The sequence below is a fragment of the Nerophis ophidion genome, linkage group LG03, assembly GCF_033978795.1.
Source record: "Nerophis ophidion isolate RoL-2023_Sa linkage group LG03, RoL_Noph_v1.0, whole genome shotgun sequence".
Lineage (NCBI taxonomy): Eukaryota > Metazoa > Chordata > Actinopteri > Syngnathiformes > Syngnathidae > Nerophis > Nerophis ophidion.
In genome coordinates, this window is record NC_084613.1 from 86,491,602 (window position 1) to 86,508,488 (window position 16,887).

The 16,887-nt window shown below is 41.3% G+C and overlaps 1 protein-coding gene across 1 annotated transcript in view; it reads left to right on the forward strand.

Moving 5' to 3' along the window:
• sptb (spectrin, beta, erythrocytic) overlaps window positions 1–16,887 on the forward strand; it is a 180,141-nt gene that overhangs the window by 129,044 nt on the left and 34,210 nt on the right. Inside the window, 5 exon segments of the mRNA XM_061896277.1 lie at window positions 2,583–2,713; window positions 2,791–2,995; window positions 5,568–5,791; window positions 5,853–6,003; window positions 13,695–13,939. Of these exon segments, the coding sequence (XP_061752261.1) occupies window positions 2,583–2,713; window positions 2,791–2,995; window positions 5,568–5,791; window positions 5,853–6,003; window positions 13,695–13,939 (956 nt within the window).

Below are 16,887 nucleotides of genomic sequence, written 5' to 3' on the forward strand. Positions count from 1 at the left end.
ACAATAGGACAGCAGGCCTTTTAAATGCTGACCTTTAGTGGACAACAATAAGACAGCAGGCCCTTTAAATGCTGCCCTCTAGTGGACAACAATAGGCCAGCATGCCCTTTAAACAACAATAGGCCAGCATGCCCTTTAAATGCTGCCCTTAAGAGGACAACAATAGGACAACAGGCCCTTTAAATGCTGCCCTCTAGTGGACAACAATAGAACAGCAGGCCCTTTAAATGCTGCCCTTGAGTGGACAACAAAAGGACAGCAGGCCTTTTAAATGCTGCCCTCTAGTGGACACAATAAAACAGCAGGCCCTTTAAATGCTGCCCTCTAGTGGACAACAATAAGACAGCAGGCCCTTTAAATGCTGCCCTCTAGTGGACAACAGTAGGACAGCAGGCCTTTTAAATGCTGGCCTCTAGTGGACAACAATAGGACAGCAGGCCCTTCAAATGCTGCCCTCTAGTGGACAACAGTAGGACAGCAGGCCTTTTAAATGCTGGCCTCTAGTGGACAACAATAGGACAGCAGGCCCTTCAAATGCTGCCCTCTAGTGGACAACAGTAGGACAGCAGGCCCTTTAAATGCTGGCCTCTAGTGGACATTAATAAGACAGCAGGCCTTTTAAATGCTGCCCTTTAGTGGACAACAATAGAACAGCAGGCCCTTTAAATGCTGCCCTTGAGTGGACAACAAAAGGACAGCAGGCCTTTTAAATGCTGCCCTCTAGTGGACACAATAAAACAGCAGGCCCTTTAAATGCTGCCCTCTAGTGGACAACAATAAGACAGCAGGCCCTTTAAATGCTGCCCTCTAGTGGACAACAATAGGACAGCAGGCCCTTTAAATGCTGACCTTTAGTGGACAACAATAGGACAGCAGGCCCTTTAAATGCTGCCCTCTAGTGGACAACAATAGGACAGCAGGCCCTCTAAATGCTGCCTTCTAGCGGACAACAGTAGGACAGCAGGCCCTTAAAATGCTGCCCTCGAACGGACAATAGGACAGCAGGCCCTTTAAATGCTGACCTTTAGTGGACAACAATAAGACAGCAGGCCCTTTAAATGCTGCCCTCTAGTGGACAACAATAGGACAGCAGGCCTTTTAAATGCTGACCTTTAGTGGACAACAATAAGACAGCAGGCCCTTTAAATGCTGCCCTCTAGTGGACAACAATAGGCCAGCATGCCCTTTAAACAACAATAGGCCAGCATGCCCTTTAAATGCTGCCCTTGAGAGGACAACAATAGGACAACAGGCCCTTTAAATGCTACCCTCTAGTGGACAACAATAGGACAGCAGGCCCTTTAAATGCTGCCCTCTAGTGGACAACAATAGGACAGCAGGCCCTTTAAATGCTGGCCTTTAGTGGACAACAATAGGACAGCAGGCCCTTTAAATGCTGGCCTTTAGTGGACAACAATAGGACAGCAGGCCCTTTAAATGCTGCCCTCTAGTGGACAACAATAGGACAGCAGGCTCCTTAAACGCTGCTCTCTAGTGAAAGTTGGTTGAGCTCTGACTTGTACAACACTGGTTAAAAATAGTAGAGGTTTTTGTTTTTCTCCTAACGTTTGGTGAAAGGAAGACTATTACAATGGTAGTTTAGGCTAAGATTTGTTTCAGAGTTGTACTTTTCCTGAAATGGTTTTTTTTTGTTCTACTTCTGAGTTACATTTCTCACAATAATATTTGGCCGAGATTGCAACCGATGAAGAAATGTTGGTCAAACTCTGAATTGTGGTTGAAACACCAGAATTTGGAGCTACTTTAGTATTTTATGTTTCTGTAAGTTGGTTGAACTCTGAATTGTACGACGCTGGTTAAAATTTGTAGAATTTTTTTTAGTTTTTCTCTTAACGTTTGGTGAAAGGAAAACTTTTACAACGGTGGTTTAGGCTAAGACTTGTTTCAGAGTTGTACTTTTCCTGAATTTTTTTTTTTTCGTTCTACTTCTGAGTTACATTTCTCACAATTACATTTAGCCGAGATCCCAACCGATGAAGAAATGTCGGTCGAACTCTGAATTGTGGTTGAAACACCAGAATTTGGAGCTACTTTAGTATTTTATGTTTCTGGAAGTTGGTTGAACTCTGAATTGTAGAACGCTGGTTAAAATTTGTAGAAGTTTTTTTAGTTTTTCTCTTAACGTTTGGTGAAAGGAAAACTTTTACAACGGTGGTTGTTTCAGAGTTGTAATTTTTGCTGAAAATCATTTTTTTGTTCTACTTCTGAGTTATATTTCTCACAACAATTACATTCGGCCGAGATCCCAACCGATCTCGGCCAAAATGTAAATGTTGGTCAAACTCAGAACTGTGGTTCAAACACCAGAATTTGGAGCTACTTTAGTATTTTATCTTTCTGTAAGTTGGTTGAACTCTGAATTGTACGACGCTGGTTAAAGTTCAGCATTTTGAGTAACTTTAAGGAGTTTATTGTTCCCAAATATTTGATGTCAAATGAATAGATTTTTCCTGCCAGTTTTGTTTGAAGTCTGAAAGAAAGAAGAGCGACTGTAAGTTCTTTGCTAGAAGGACCTGACTATCAGTATTTTGTATCTGACAAGACACTTCCTGTCCTTCCAGGACGAGCAGAGCGCCATCTTGGCTCTGAAGCGCCACGCCGTCCTCAAGCAGGCGGTGGACGACTACGGCGACTCCATCCGGAGTCTGGCAGACGGAGTCCAGAAGATGTTTGCCGAGGACCATCCTGACGGGTCTGCACTCTGACAAGTTGACCTTGGAGTCCTGAAGGACAAAGAATAAAGTGTGTGTGTGTGGTTTGTGGATACAGTGAGAAGATGTTGGGGCGCCAGGCTCAGGTGGACAAACAGTATGCGGGCCTGAAGGAGTTGGCTCAGGACCGCAACAGGAAGTTGGAACATTGCTGCCAACACTTCCTGCTCAGCCGAGAGGTGGAGGACTTGGAACTGTGGATCTCGGAGCGAGACTTGGTGGCGTCTTCTCAGGAGATGGGCCAAGACCTGGACCACGTCACAGTAATAGTCCTTTTTTGCAATGCTTTCCAAAACAACAATTGTAGTCATAGTAAATCTAATACACATATATATATATCCATCCATTTTCTTCCGCTTATTCCCTTTTGGGGTCGCGGGGGGCGCTGGCGCCTATCTCAGCTACAATCGGGCGGAAGGCGGGGTACACCCTGGACAAGTCGCCACCTCATCGCAGGGCCAACACAGATAGACAGACAACATTCACATTCACATTCACACACTAGGGACCATTTAGTGTTGCCAATCAACCTATCCCCAGGTGCATGTCTTTGGAAGTGGGAGGAAGCCGGAGTACCCGGAGGGAACCCACGCATTCACGGGGAGAACATGCAAACTCCACACAGAAAGATCCCGAGCCTGGATTTGAACCCAGGACTGTAGGAACTTCGTATTGTGAGGCAGATGCACTAACCCCTCTGCCACCGTGAAGCCCATATATATATATATATATATATACATATGTAGCCGGGGGAGTGGGTCTGCTGCGTCCCGACTACGCTGCTAGTGTGTAGTACTCTGCGTTCATTCAATGACATGCGACACAGGGCTGGTTCAACTTCTGACATTCACTTTATTCCTCTCACAGTGAGGAACGGCGAAGACTCGCTACTCACTACTACATTTATAATACAGTAAAGTAAACAAACATTTTTAACATGGCGGCCAAACACACACATACCTGTATGACAGTGACATGAGACACAATATGAGTGCAATGGTCATCTCCCCTCCACATAACTCCTAACACACACAAAAAAATATAAAACACATTGAGCATGTAGGCTACAAAATGGAGGACCCACACACACGCACATACGCACGCACGCACGCACATACGCACGCACGCACGCACGCACGCACGCACATACGCACGCACGCACGCACGCACGCACGCACGCACGCACGCACGCACATACGCACGCACGCACGCACGCACATACGCACGCACGCACATACGCACGCACGCACGCACGCACATACGCACATACGCACGCACGCACGTACGCACGCACGCACGCACATACGCACGCACGCACGCACATACGCACGCACGCACGCACGCACGCACGCACGCACGCACGCACGCACGCACGCACATACAGGTAAAAGTCTGGGCCAAACAAACTTTCCCTCCCTCGCTCAAAATGTCTCTTTAAAACACGCCACTAAACAAAGACCTCCTTAAACACATCTCGAACATTTGCACAGCAACGTTCTTCCGTTAATTTTGCATGTAAATTCAAGAAATATGATTTGCTATTCCCCTAACGGCAGCTACGCAACGTCATATCCTCAAACTTTCAAAATAAAAGCTCAGATTTGTAAGAATAAAGGAAATACAAAAATAAATCCACAGAAACTTGAATTATATTACTGACAATCCATATCTAAAGCAAAAGAAACTAAAACACATCATGTGATGGATTTTGGTGAGATTTATAACAATAATATAAAATAAATAAAAAAATACCAGAATATGCTGTTTCGTTTTTGTATCGGTTACATTTATATATACATATATGTATATATATACACACACACACATATATACGTATATGTATGTGTATAATACAATAATATTTATTATGAATAATATATATATGTGTGTGTTATACAATAGACATCATATTATGACTGGGTTGAAGTGTTTTTAAATATTTTTAATAATACTTTTATTCATAATACATGTTTCTGTTATATTTATATTGTTATGAATACAATTATTATATTTATCTTTTTATTTCTAAGTATGTATAAATTTATCTATATATACATATATATATATCTACAGATATACTGCATGTATCTGTGTATATACATATTTTTATATATATATGTGTATATATACATGTTTATATGTATATTATGTATATATATAGATATATTTATATGTACTAAGAAATATATATATTACTACCGGTATCCATCCTATTATAGAAATAATAATTATAAATGGGTTGAAGTCTTTTTTTTAACTGTTAAATGTCTATACATGTTTATATATGTATATATATAGATATATATATAATAAAACCATTGTGAAATTTATATTTTTTTAATTATTGCAAAAATTGATTTCGCAAAAAATAGAATCTCAATATCTATATATTTGTATATATATGTGTATATATATTTATATATATGTTTATATATGTATATATACATATATATATATATATATATATGTATGCAAGTACATACATACATGTATTATAAATGAAAATAATAGTAGCAGTTTCAAAATTAATTCCAAATAAAAATGCACATTGTATTTTCCATCAGACATTAATGGTAAAATAAATTAAAAGAATATTGGCAAAAAAATATGTAAACATTTGAAGTGTTTTCATAAAATAAGGAAATGTGTAAAGTCTTTGAGAGCTGTTTGTAATATTTATTAAGCTGACAGGAATATTGACATGTTTTAATAGTTAACTATCTGCTTGACCTTCAGGACATCTTCTACTCAACTTGGAGCCCAGAATATAAAATTGATACTTTTTATTTCAGATCCTGGTTTGATTTTCACGTTGTTTTACCGGCTGTGTTGCAGCTGCTGAGGGAGAAGTTCCGTGAGTTTGCCCGCGAGACTGGCATGCTGGGTCAGGAGCGAGTGGACCTGGTCAACCAGACCATCGACGAGCTGATCGAGGCGGGTCACAGCCAGGCGGCCGCCATGGCGGAGTGGAAGGACGCCATCAACGAGAGCTGGGCCGACCTCCTGGAGCTCATGGACACGCGCTCACAGCTCCTCAGCGCGTCCTACGAGCTGCTCAAGTAAGGACGCCGACTACGCACCGGAACTGAAGTCCCACCGGTTTTTTTGTTCCTCCTGAAGGTACTTTGAGGACGGCAAAGACCTTGTCCTCCAGATCCAGGACAAGCAGAAGGAGCTGCCTGATGACGTAGGAGAGGACTTCAGCAAGGCCGAGTCCTTCCACAGGATGCACGCCGCCTTCCAAAGAGACATCAGCGCTCTTGGAAAGCAGGTAGGACAGCAGGCCCTTTAAATGTCACCCTCTACTGGACATTAATAGGACAGCAGGCCCTTTAAATGTCACCCTCTACTGGACATTAATAGGACAGTAGGCCCTTTAAATGTCACCCTCTACTGGACATTAATAGGACAGCAGGCCCTTTAAATGTCACCCTCTACTGGACATTAATAGGACAGCAGGCCCTTTAACTGTCACCCTCTACTGGACATTAATAGGACAGCAGGCCCTTTAAATGTCACCCTCTACTGGACGTTAATAGGACAGCAGGCCCTTTAAATGTCACCCTCTACTGGACATTAATAGGACAGCAGGCCCTTTAAATGTCACCCTCTACTGGACGTTAATAGGACAGCAGGCCCTTTAAATGTCACCCTCTCCTGGACGTTAATAGGACAGCAGGCCCTTTAAATGTCACCCTCTACTGGACGTTAATAGGACAGCAGGCCGTTTAAATGTCACTTTCTAGTGGACATTAATAGGACAGCAGGTCCTTTAAATGTCACCCTCTACTGGACATTAATAGGACAGCAGGTCCTTTAACTGTCACCCTCTACTGGACATTAATAGGACAGCAGGCCCTTTAAATGTCACCCTCTACTGGACGTTAATAGGACAGCAGGCCCTTTAAATGTCACCCTCTACTGGACATTAATAGGACAGCAGGCCCTTTAAATGTCACCCTCTACTGGATGTTAATAGGACAGCAGGCCCTTTAAATGTCACCCTCTCCTGGACGTTAATAGGACAGCAGGCCCTTTAAATGTCACCCTCTACTGGACATTAGTAGGACAGCAGGTCCTTTAAATGTCACCCTCTACTGGACATTAATAGGACAGCAGGCCCTTTAAATGTCACCCTCTACTGGACATTAATAGGACAGCAGGTCCTTTAAATGTCACCCTCTACTGGACATTAATAGGACAGCAGGCCCTTTAAATGTCTCCCTCTACTGGACATTAATAGGACAGCAGGCCCTTTAAATGTCACCCTCTACTGGACATTAATAGGACAGCAGGCCCTTTAAATGTCACCCTCTACTGGACATTAATAGGACAGCAGGCCCTTTAAATGTCACCCTCTACTGGACATTAATAGGACAGCAGGCCCTTTGAATGTCGCCATCTACTGGACATTAATAGGACAGCAGGCCCTTTAAATGTCACCATCTACTGGACATTAATAGGACAGCAGGCCTTTTAAATGTCTCCCTCTACTGGACATTAATAGGACAGCAGGTCCTTTAACTGTCACCCTCTACTGGACGTTAATAGGACAGCAGGCCCTTTAAATGTCACCCTCTACTGGACATTAGTAGGACAGCAGGCCCTTTAAATGTCTCCCTCTACTGGACATTAGTAGGACAGCAGGCCCTTTAAATGTCACCCTCTACTGGACGTTAATAGGACAGCAGGCCCTTTAAATGTCACCCTCTACTGGACATTAATAGGACAGCAGGCCCTTTAAATGTCACCCTCTACTGGATGTTAATAGGACAGCAGGCCCTTTAAATGTCACCCTCTCCTGGACGTTAATAGGACAGCAGGCCCTTTAAATGTCACCCTCTACTGGACATTAGTAGGACAGCAGGTCCTTTAAATGTCACCCTCTACTGGACATTAATAGGACAGCAGGCCCTTTAAATGTCACCCTCTACTGGACATTAATAGGACAGCAGGTCCTTTAAATGTCACCCTCTACTGGACATTAATAGGACAGCAGGCCCTTTAAATGTCTCCCTCTACTGGACATTAATAGGACAGCAGGCCCTTTAAATGTCACCCTCTACTGGACATTAATAGGACAGCAGGCCCTTTAAATGTCACCCTCTACTGGACATTAATAGGACAGCAGGCCCTTTAAATGTCACCCTCTACTGGACATTAATAGGACAGCAGGCCCTTTGAATGTCGCCATCTACTGGACATTAATAGGACAGCAGGCCCTTTAAATGTCACCATCTACTGGACATTAATAGGACAGCAGGCCTTTTAAATGTCTCCCTCTACTGGACATTAATAGGACAGCAGGTCCTTTAACTGTCACCCTCTACTGGACGTTAATAGGACAGCAGGCCCTTTAAATGTCACCCTCTACTGGACATTAGTAGGACAGCAGGCCCTTTAAATGTCTCCCTCTACTGGACATTAGTAGGACAGCAGGCCCTTTAAATGTCACCCTCTACTGGACGTTAATAGGACAGCAGGCCCTTTAAATGTCACCCTCTACTGGACATTAATAGGACAGCAGGCCCTTTAAATGTCACCCTCTACTGGATGTTAATAGGACAGCAGGCCCTTTAAATGTCACCCTCTCCTGGACGTTAATAGGACAGCAGGCCCTTTAAATGTCACCCTCTACTGGACATTAGTAGGACAGCAGGTCCTTTAAATGTCACCCTCTACTGGACATTAATAGGACAGCAGGCCCTTTAAATGTCACCCTCTACTGGACATTAATAGGACAGCAGGTCCTTTAAATGTCACCCTCTACTGGACATTAATAGGACAGCAGGCCCTTTAAATGTCTCCCTCTACTGGACATTAATAGGACAGCAGGCCCTTTAAATGTCACCCTCTACTGGACATTAATAGGACAGCAGGCCCTTTAAATGTCACCCTCTACTGGACATTAATAGGACAGCAGGCCCTTTGAATGTCGCCATCTACTGGACATTAATAGGACAGCAGGCCCTTTAAATGTCACCATCTACTGGACATTAATAGGACAGCAGGCCTTTTAAATGTCTCCCTCTACTGGACATTAATAGGACAGCAGGTCCTTTAACTGTCACCCTCTACTGGACGTTAATAGGACAGCAGGCCCTTTAAATGTCACCCTCTACTGGACATTAGTAGGACAGCAGGCCCTTTAAATGTCTCCCTCTACTGGACATTAATAGGACAGCAGGCCCTTTAAATGTCACCCTCTACTGGACATTAATAGGACAGCAGGCCCTTTAAATGTCACCCTCTACTGGACATTAATAGGACAGCAGGCCCTTTGAATGTCGCCATCTACTGGACATTAATAGGACAGCAGGCCCTTTAAATGTCACCCTCTACTGGACATTAATAGGACAGCAGGCCCTTTGAATGTCGCCATCTACTGGACATTAATAGGACAGCAGGCCTTTTAAATGTCTCCCTCTACTGGACATTAATAGGACAGCAGGTCCTTTAACTGTCACCCTCTACTGGACGTTAATAGGACAGCAGGCCCTTTAAATGTCGCCCTCTACTAGACATTAATAGGACAGCAGGTCCTTTAAATGTCACCCTCTAGTGGACATTAATAGGACAGCAGGCTCTTTAAATGTCGCCCTCTACTGGACGTTAATAGGACAGCAGGCCCTTTAAATGTCACCCTCTACTGGACATTAATAGGACAGCAGGTCCTTTAAATGTCACCCTCTACTGGACATTAATAGGACAGCAGGCCCTTTAAATGTCGCCCTCTACTGGACATTAATAGGACAGCAGGCCCTTTAAATGTCACCCTCTACTGGACGTTAATAGGACAGCAGGCCCTTTAAATGTCACCCTCTACTGGACGTTAATAGGACAGCAGGCCCTTTAAATGTCACCCTCTACTGGACATTAATAGGACAGCAGGCCCTTTAAATTTCTCCCTCTTCTGGACATTAATAGGAGAGCAGGCCCTTTAAATGTCTCCCTCTACTGGACATTAATAGGACAGCAGGCCCTTTGAATGTCGCCATCTACTGGACATTAATAGGACAGCAGCCCATTTAAATGTCGCCCTCTACTGGACGTTAATAGGACAGCAGGCCCTTTAAATGTCACCCTCTACTGGACATTAATAGGACAGCAGGCCCTTTAAATGTTGCCATCTACTGGACGTTAATAGGACAGCAGGCCCTATGAATGTCGCCCTCTACTGGACATTAATAGGACAGCAGGCCCTTTAAATGTCACTCTAGTGGACATTAATAGCACAGCAGGCCTTTTAAATGCTGCCCTCTAGTGGATGTCAGCAACTTAAGGGTTCAATGTTTGATTCCAGCTTCTGCCATCCTAATCACTGTTGTTGTGTCCTTTGGCAAGACACTTTACCCACCTTTCTCCAACTTAAATACCATCCTCTAGTGGACATTAATAAGACAGCAGGCCCACTAAATGTCAGGTTCTAGTGGACATTAATAGGACAGTAGGCCTTTTAAATGTCACCCTCTAGTGGACATTAATAGGACAGCAGGCCCTTTAAATGTTGCCCTCTAGTGGACATTTATAGGACAGCAGGCCCTTTAAATAGGGCTATATAAATAAACATTGATTGATTGATTTAATTGTCACTCTAGTGGACATTAATAGGACAGCAGACCCTTTAAATGTCGCCCTCTAGTGGACATTTATAGGACAGCAGGCCCTTTAAATGTCGCCCTCTACTGGACATTAATAGGAGAGCAGGCCCTTTAAATCTTGCCCTAAAGTGGACATTAATAGCACAGCAGCCCATTTAAATGTTGCCCTCTAGTGGAAATTTATAGGACAGCAGGCCCTTTAAATAGGGCTATCTAAATAAACATTGATTGATTGATTTAATTGTCACTCTGGTGGACATTAATAGTACAGCAGGGCCTTTAAATGTGGCCCTCTAGTGGACATTAATAGGAGAGCAGGCCCTTTAAATGTTGCCCTAAAGTGGACATTAATAGCACAGCAGCCCATTTAAATGTCGCCCTCTACTGGACATTAATAGGACAGCAGGCCCTTTAAATGTTGCCCTCTAGTGGACATTAATAGGAGAGCAGGCCCTTTAAATGTTGCCCTAGAGTGGACATTAATAGCACAGCAGCCCATTTAAATGTCGCCCTCTACTGGACATTAATAGGACAGCAGGCCCTTTAAATGTTGTCCTCTAGTGGACATTTATAGGACAGCAGGCCCTTTAAATAGGGCTATATAAATAAACATTGATTGATTGATTTAATTGTCACTCTAGTGGACATTAATAGGACAGCAGGCCCTTTAAATGTCGCCCTCTGCTGGACATTAATAGGACAGCAGCCCATTTAAATGTCGCCCTCTACTGGACATTAATAGGACAGCAGGCCCTTTAAATGTTGCCCTCTAGTGGACATTTATAGGACAGCAGGCCCTTTAAATAGGGCTATATAAATAAACATTGATTGATTGATTTAATTGTCACTCTAGTGGACATTAATAGGACAGCAGGGCCTTTAAATGTGGCCCTCTAGTGGACATTAATAAGGACAGCAGGCCCTTTAAATGGCGCCCTCTACTGGACATTAATAGGACAGCAGGTCCTTTAACTGTCACCCTCTACTGGACATTAATAGGACAGCAGCCCATTTAAATGTCGCCCTCTACTGGACATTAATAGGACAGCAGGGCCTTAAATGTTTCCCCCTAATGGACATTTATAGGACAGCAGGCCCTTTAAATAGGGCTATATAAATAAACATTGATTGATTTAATTAATTCTCACTCTAGTGGACATTAATAGCACAGCAGCCCATTTAAATGTCGCCCTCTACTGGACATTAATAGGACAGGAGGGCCTTTAAATGTTGCCCTCTAGTGGACATTTATAGGACAGCAGGCCCTTTAAATGGTGCTATATAAATAAACATTGATTGATTGATTTAATTGTCACTCTAGTGGACATTAATAGTACAGCAGGGCCTTTAAATGTGGCCCTCTGGTGGACATTAATAGGACAGCAGGCCCTTTAAATGTCGCCCTCTACTGGACATTAATAGGACAGCAGCCCATTTAAATGTCGCCCTCTACTGGACATTAATAGGACAGCAGCCCATTTAAATGTCGCCCTCTACTGGACATTAATAGGACAGCAGGCCCTTTAAATGTTGCCCTCTAGTGGACATTTATAGGACAGCAGGCCCTTTAAATAGGGCTATATAAATAAACATTGATTGATTGATTTAATTGTCACTCTAGTGGACATTAATAGGACAGCAGGGCCTTTAAATGTGGCCCTCTAGTGGACATTAATAGGACAGCAGGCCCTTTAAATGTCGCCCTCTACTGGACATTAATAGGACAGCAGCCCATTTAAATGTCGCCCTCTACTGGACATTAATAGGACAGCAGGGCCTTAAATGTTTCCCCCTAATGGACATTTATAGGACAGCAGGCCCTTTAAATAGGGCTATATAAATAAACATTGATTGATTTAATTAATTCTCACTCTAGTGGACATTAATAGCACAGCAGCCCATTTAAATGTCGCCCTCTACTGGACATTAATAGGACAGGAGGGCCTTTAAATGTTGCCCTCTAGTGGACATTTATAGGACAGCAGGCCCTTTAAATGGTGCTATATAAATAAACATTGATTGATTGATTTAATTGTCACTCTAGTGGACATTAATAGTACAGCAGGGCCTTTAAATGTCGCCCTCTACTGGACATCAATAGGACAGCAGCCCATTTAAATGTCGCCCTCTACTGGACATTAATAGGACAGCAGCCCATTTAAATGTCGCCCTCTACTGGACATTAATAGGACAGCAGGCCCTTTAAATGTCGCCCTCTACTGGACATTAATAGGACAGCAGCCCATTTAAATGTCGCCCTCTACTGGACATTAATAGGACAGCAGCCCATTTAAATGTCGCCCTCCACTGGACATTAATAGGACAGCAGGCCCTTTAAATGTCGCCCTCTACTGGACATTAATAGGACAGCAGCCCATTTAAATGTCGCCCTCTACTGGACATTAATAGGACAGCAGGGCCTTAAATGTTTCCCCCTAATGGACATTTATAGGACAGCAGGCCCTTTAAATAGGGCTATATAAATAAACATTGATTGATTGATTTAATTGTCACTCTAGTGGACATTAATAGGACAGCAGGGCCTTTAAATGTCGCCCTCTACTGGACATTAATAGGACAGCAGCCCATTTAAATGTCGCCCTCTACTGGACATTAATAGGACAGCAGGCCCTTTACCTTTAAATATCACCTTCTAGTGGACATTAATAGGACAGCAGGGCCTTTAAATGTCACTTTCTAGTGGACGTTAATAGGACAGCAGGCACTTTAAATGTCGCCCTCTACTGGACATTAATAGGACAGGAGGGCCTTTAAATGTTGCCCTCTACTGGACATTAATAGGACAGGAGGGCCTTTAAATGTTGCCCTCTACTGGACATTTATAGGACAGCAGGCCCTTTAAATAGGGCTATATAAATAAACATTGATTGATTGATTTAATTGTCACTCTAGTGGACATTAATAGGACAGCAGGGCCTTTAAATGTGGCCCTCTAGTGGACATTAATAGGACAGCAGGCCCTTTAAATGTCGCCCTCTACTGGACATTAATAGGACAACAGCCCATTTAAATGTCGCCCTCTACTGGACATCAATAGGACAGCAGGGCCTTTAAATGTCACTTTCTAGTGGACGTTAATAGGACAGCAGGCCCTTTAAATGTTGCCATGTAGTGGACATTAATAGGATAGCAACTTAAAGGTTCCATGTTTGATTCCAGCTTCCGCTATCCTAATCACTGAAGTTGTGTCCTTGGGCAAGACACTTTACCCACCTTTCTCCCACTTAAATAGCGCCCTCCAGTGGACGTCGGTGGGACAGCAGGGCCTTTAAATATTGCGCGCAGACCCTATAAATGTTGCCCTCTGGTGGAGGTTAATGTAACTGCTTCCCCCCGACAGGTGCAGCAGTTCCAGGAGGCGGCAGGCCGACTGGGTGCTCAGTACGCAGGAGAGCGAGTGGAAGACATCCAGTCCACAGAGAGAGACGTGGTGGAGGCGTGGAAAGGTCTGCTGGACGCCTGCGAAGGCCGGCAGGCTCGACTGTTGGACACGGCAGACAAGTTCCGCTTCTTGTCCATGGTCAGAGACCTGATGGCCTGGATGGAGAGCACCGTGCAGCAGATAGTCACCCAGGAGAAGCCCAGGTGCACGCAGGCTTACTAGTAGTACTCACTTTTAATGTTTACTAGCAGTACTCACTTTTAATGTTTACTAGCAGTACTCACTTTTAATGTTTACTAGCAGTACTCACTTTTAATGTTTACTAGCAGTACTCACTTTTAATGTTTACTAGCAGTACTCACTTTTAATGTTTACTAGCAGTACTCACTTTTAATATTTACTAGCAGTACTCACTTTTAATGTTTACTAGCAGTACTCACTTTTAATATTTACTAGCAGTACTCACTTTTAATGTTTACTAGCAGTACTCACTTTTAATGTTTACTAGCAGTACTCACTTTTAATGTTTACTAGCAGTACTCACTTTTAATGTTTACTGGCAGTACTCACTTTTAATGTTTACTAGCAGTACTCACTTTTAATGTTTACTACATCAGTCAGTTTTAATGTTTACTAGCAGTACTCACTTTTAATATTTACTAGCAGTACTCACTTTTAATGTTTACTAGCAGTACTCACTTTTAATATTTACTAGCAGTACTCACTTTTAATGTTTACTAGCAGTACTCACTTTTAATGTTTACTAGCAGTACTCACTTTTAATGTTTACTAGCAGTACTCACTTTTAATGTTTACTGGCAGTACTCACTTTTAATGTTTACTAGCAGTACTCACTTTTAATGTTTACTACATCAGTCAGTTTTAATGTTTACTAGCAGTACTCACTTTTAATATTTACTAGCAGTACTCACTTTTAATGTTTACTAGCAGTACTCACTTTTAATATTTACTAGCAGTACTCACTTTTAATGTTTACTAGCAGTACTCACTTTTAATGTTTACTAGCAGTACTCACTTTTAATGTTTACTAGCAGTACTCACTTTTAATGTTTACTGGCAGTACTCACTTTTAATGTTTACTAGCAGTACTCACTTTTAATGTTTACTACATCAGTCAGTTTTAATGTTTACTAGCAGTACTCACTTTTAATGTTTACTAGCAGTACTCACTTTTAATGTTTACTAGCAGTACTCACTTTTAATGTTTACTAGCAGTACTCACTTTTAATGTTTACTAGCAGTACTCACTTTTAATGTTTACTAGCAGTACTCACTTTTAATGTTTACTAGCAGTACTCACTTTTAATGTTTACTAGCAGTACTCACTTTTAATGTTTACTAGCAGTACTCACTTTTAATGTTTACTAGCAGTACTCACTTTTAATGTTTACTAGCAGTACTCACTTTTAAGGTTTACTAGCAGTACTCACTTTTAATGTTTACTAGCAGTACTCACTTTTAATGTTTACTAGCAGTACTCACTTTTAATGTTTACTAGCAGTACTCACTTTTAATGTTTACTAGCAGTACTCACTTTTAATGTTTACTAGCAGTACTCACTTTTAATGTTCACTAGCAGTACTCACTTTTAATGTTTACTAGCAGTACTCACTTTTAATGTTTACTATCAGTACTCACTTTTAATGTTTACTAGCAGTACTCACTTTTAATGTTTACTAGCAGTACTCACTTTTAATGTTTACTAGCAGTACTCACTTTTAATGTTTACTAGCAGTACTCACTTTTAATGTTTACTAGCAGTACTCACTTTTAATGTTTACTAGCAGTACTCACTTTTAATGTTTACTAGCAGTACTCACGTTTAATGTTTACTAGCAGTACTCACTTTTAATATTTACTAGCAGTACTCACTTTTAATATTTACTAGCAGTACTCACTTTTAATATTTACTAGCAGTACTCACTTTTAATGTTTACTAGCAGTACTCACTTTTAATATTTACTAGCAGTACTCACTTTTAATGTTTACTAGCAGTACTCACTTTTAATGTTTACTAGCAGTACTCACTTTTAATGTTTACTAGCAGTACTCACTTTTAATGTTTACTAGCAGTACTCACTTTTAATGTTTACTAGCAGTACTCACTTTTAATGTTTACTAGCAGTACTCACGTTTAATGTTTACTAGCAGTACTCACGTTTAATGTTTACTAGCAGTACTCACTTTTAATATTTACTAGCAGTACTCACTTTTAATATTTACTAGCGGTACTCACTTTTAATGTTTACTAGCGGTACTCACTTTTAATGTTTACTAGCGGTACTCACTTTTAATGTTTACTAGCAGTACTCACTTTTAATGTTTACTAGCAGTACTCACTTTTAATGTTTACTAGCAGTACTCACTTTTAATGTTTACTAGCAGTACTCACTTTTAATGTTTACTAGCAGTACTCACTTTTAATGTTTACTAGCAGTACTCACTTTTAATGTTTACTAGCAGTACTCACTTTTAATGTTTACTAGCAGTACTCACTTTTAATGTTTACTAGCAGTACTCACTTTTAATATTCACTATCAGTACTCACTTTTAATGTTTACTACCAGTACTCACTTTTAATGTTTACTAGCAGTACTCACTTTTAATGTTTACTATCAGTACTCACTTTTAATATTTACTAGCAGTACTCACTTTTAATGTTTACTAGCAGTACTCACTTTTAATGTTTACTAGCAGTACTCACTTTTAATGTTTACTAGCAGTACTCACTTTTAATGTTTACTAGCAGTACTCACTTTTAATGTTTACTAGCAGTACTCACTTTTAAAGTTTACTATCAGTAGTCAGTTTTAATGTTTACTAGCAGTACTCACTTTTAATGTTTACTAGCAGTACTCACTTTTAATATTCACTATCAGTACTCACTTTTAATGTTTACTACCAACAGTCAGTTTTAATGTTTACTAGCAGTACTCACTTTTAATGTTTACTAGCAGTACTCACTTTTAATATTCACTATCAGTACTCACTTTTAATGTTTACTACCAACAGTCAGTTTTAATATTTACTATCAGTACTCACTTTTAATGTTTACTACCAGCACTCACTTTTAATATTTACTACCAGTAGTCAGTTTTAATGTTTACTATCAGTACTCACTTTTAATATT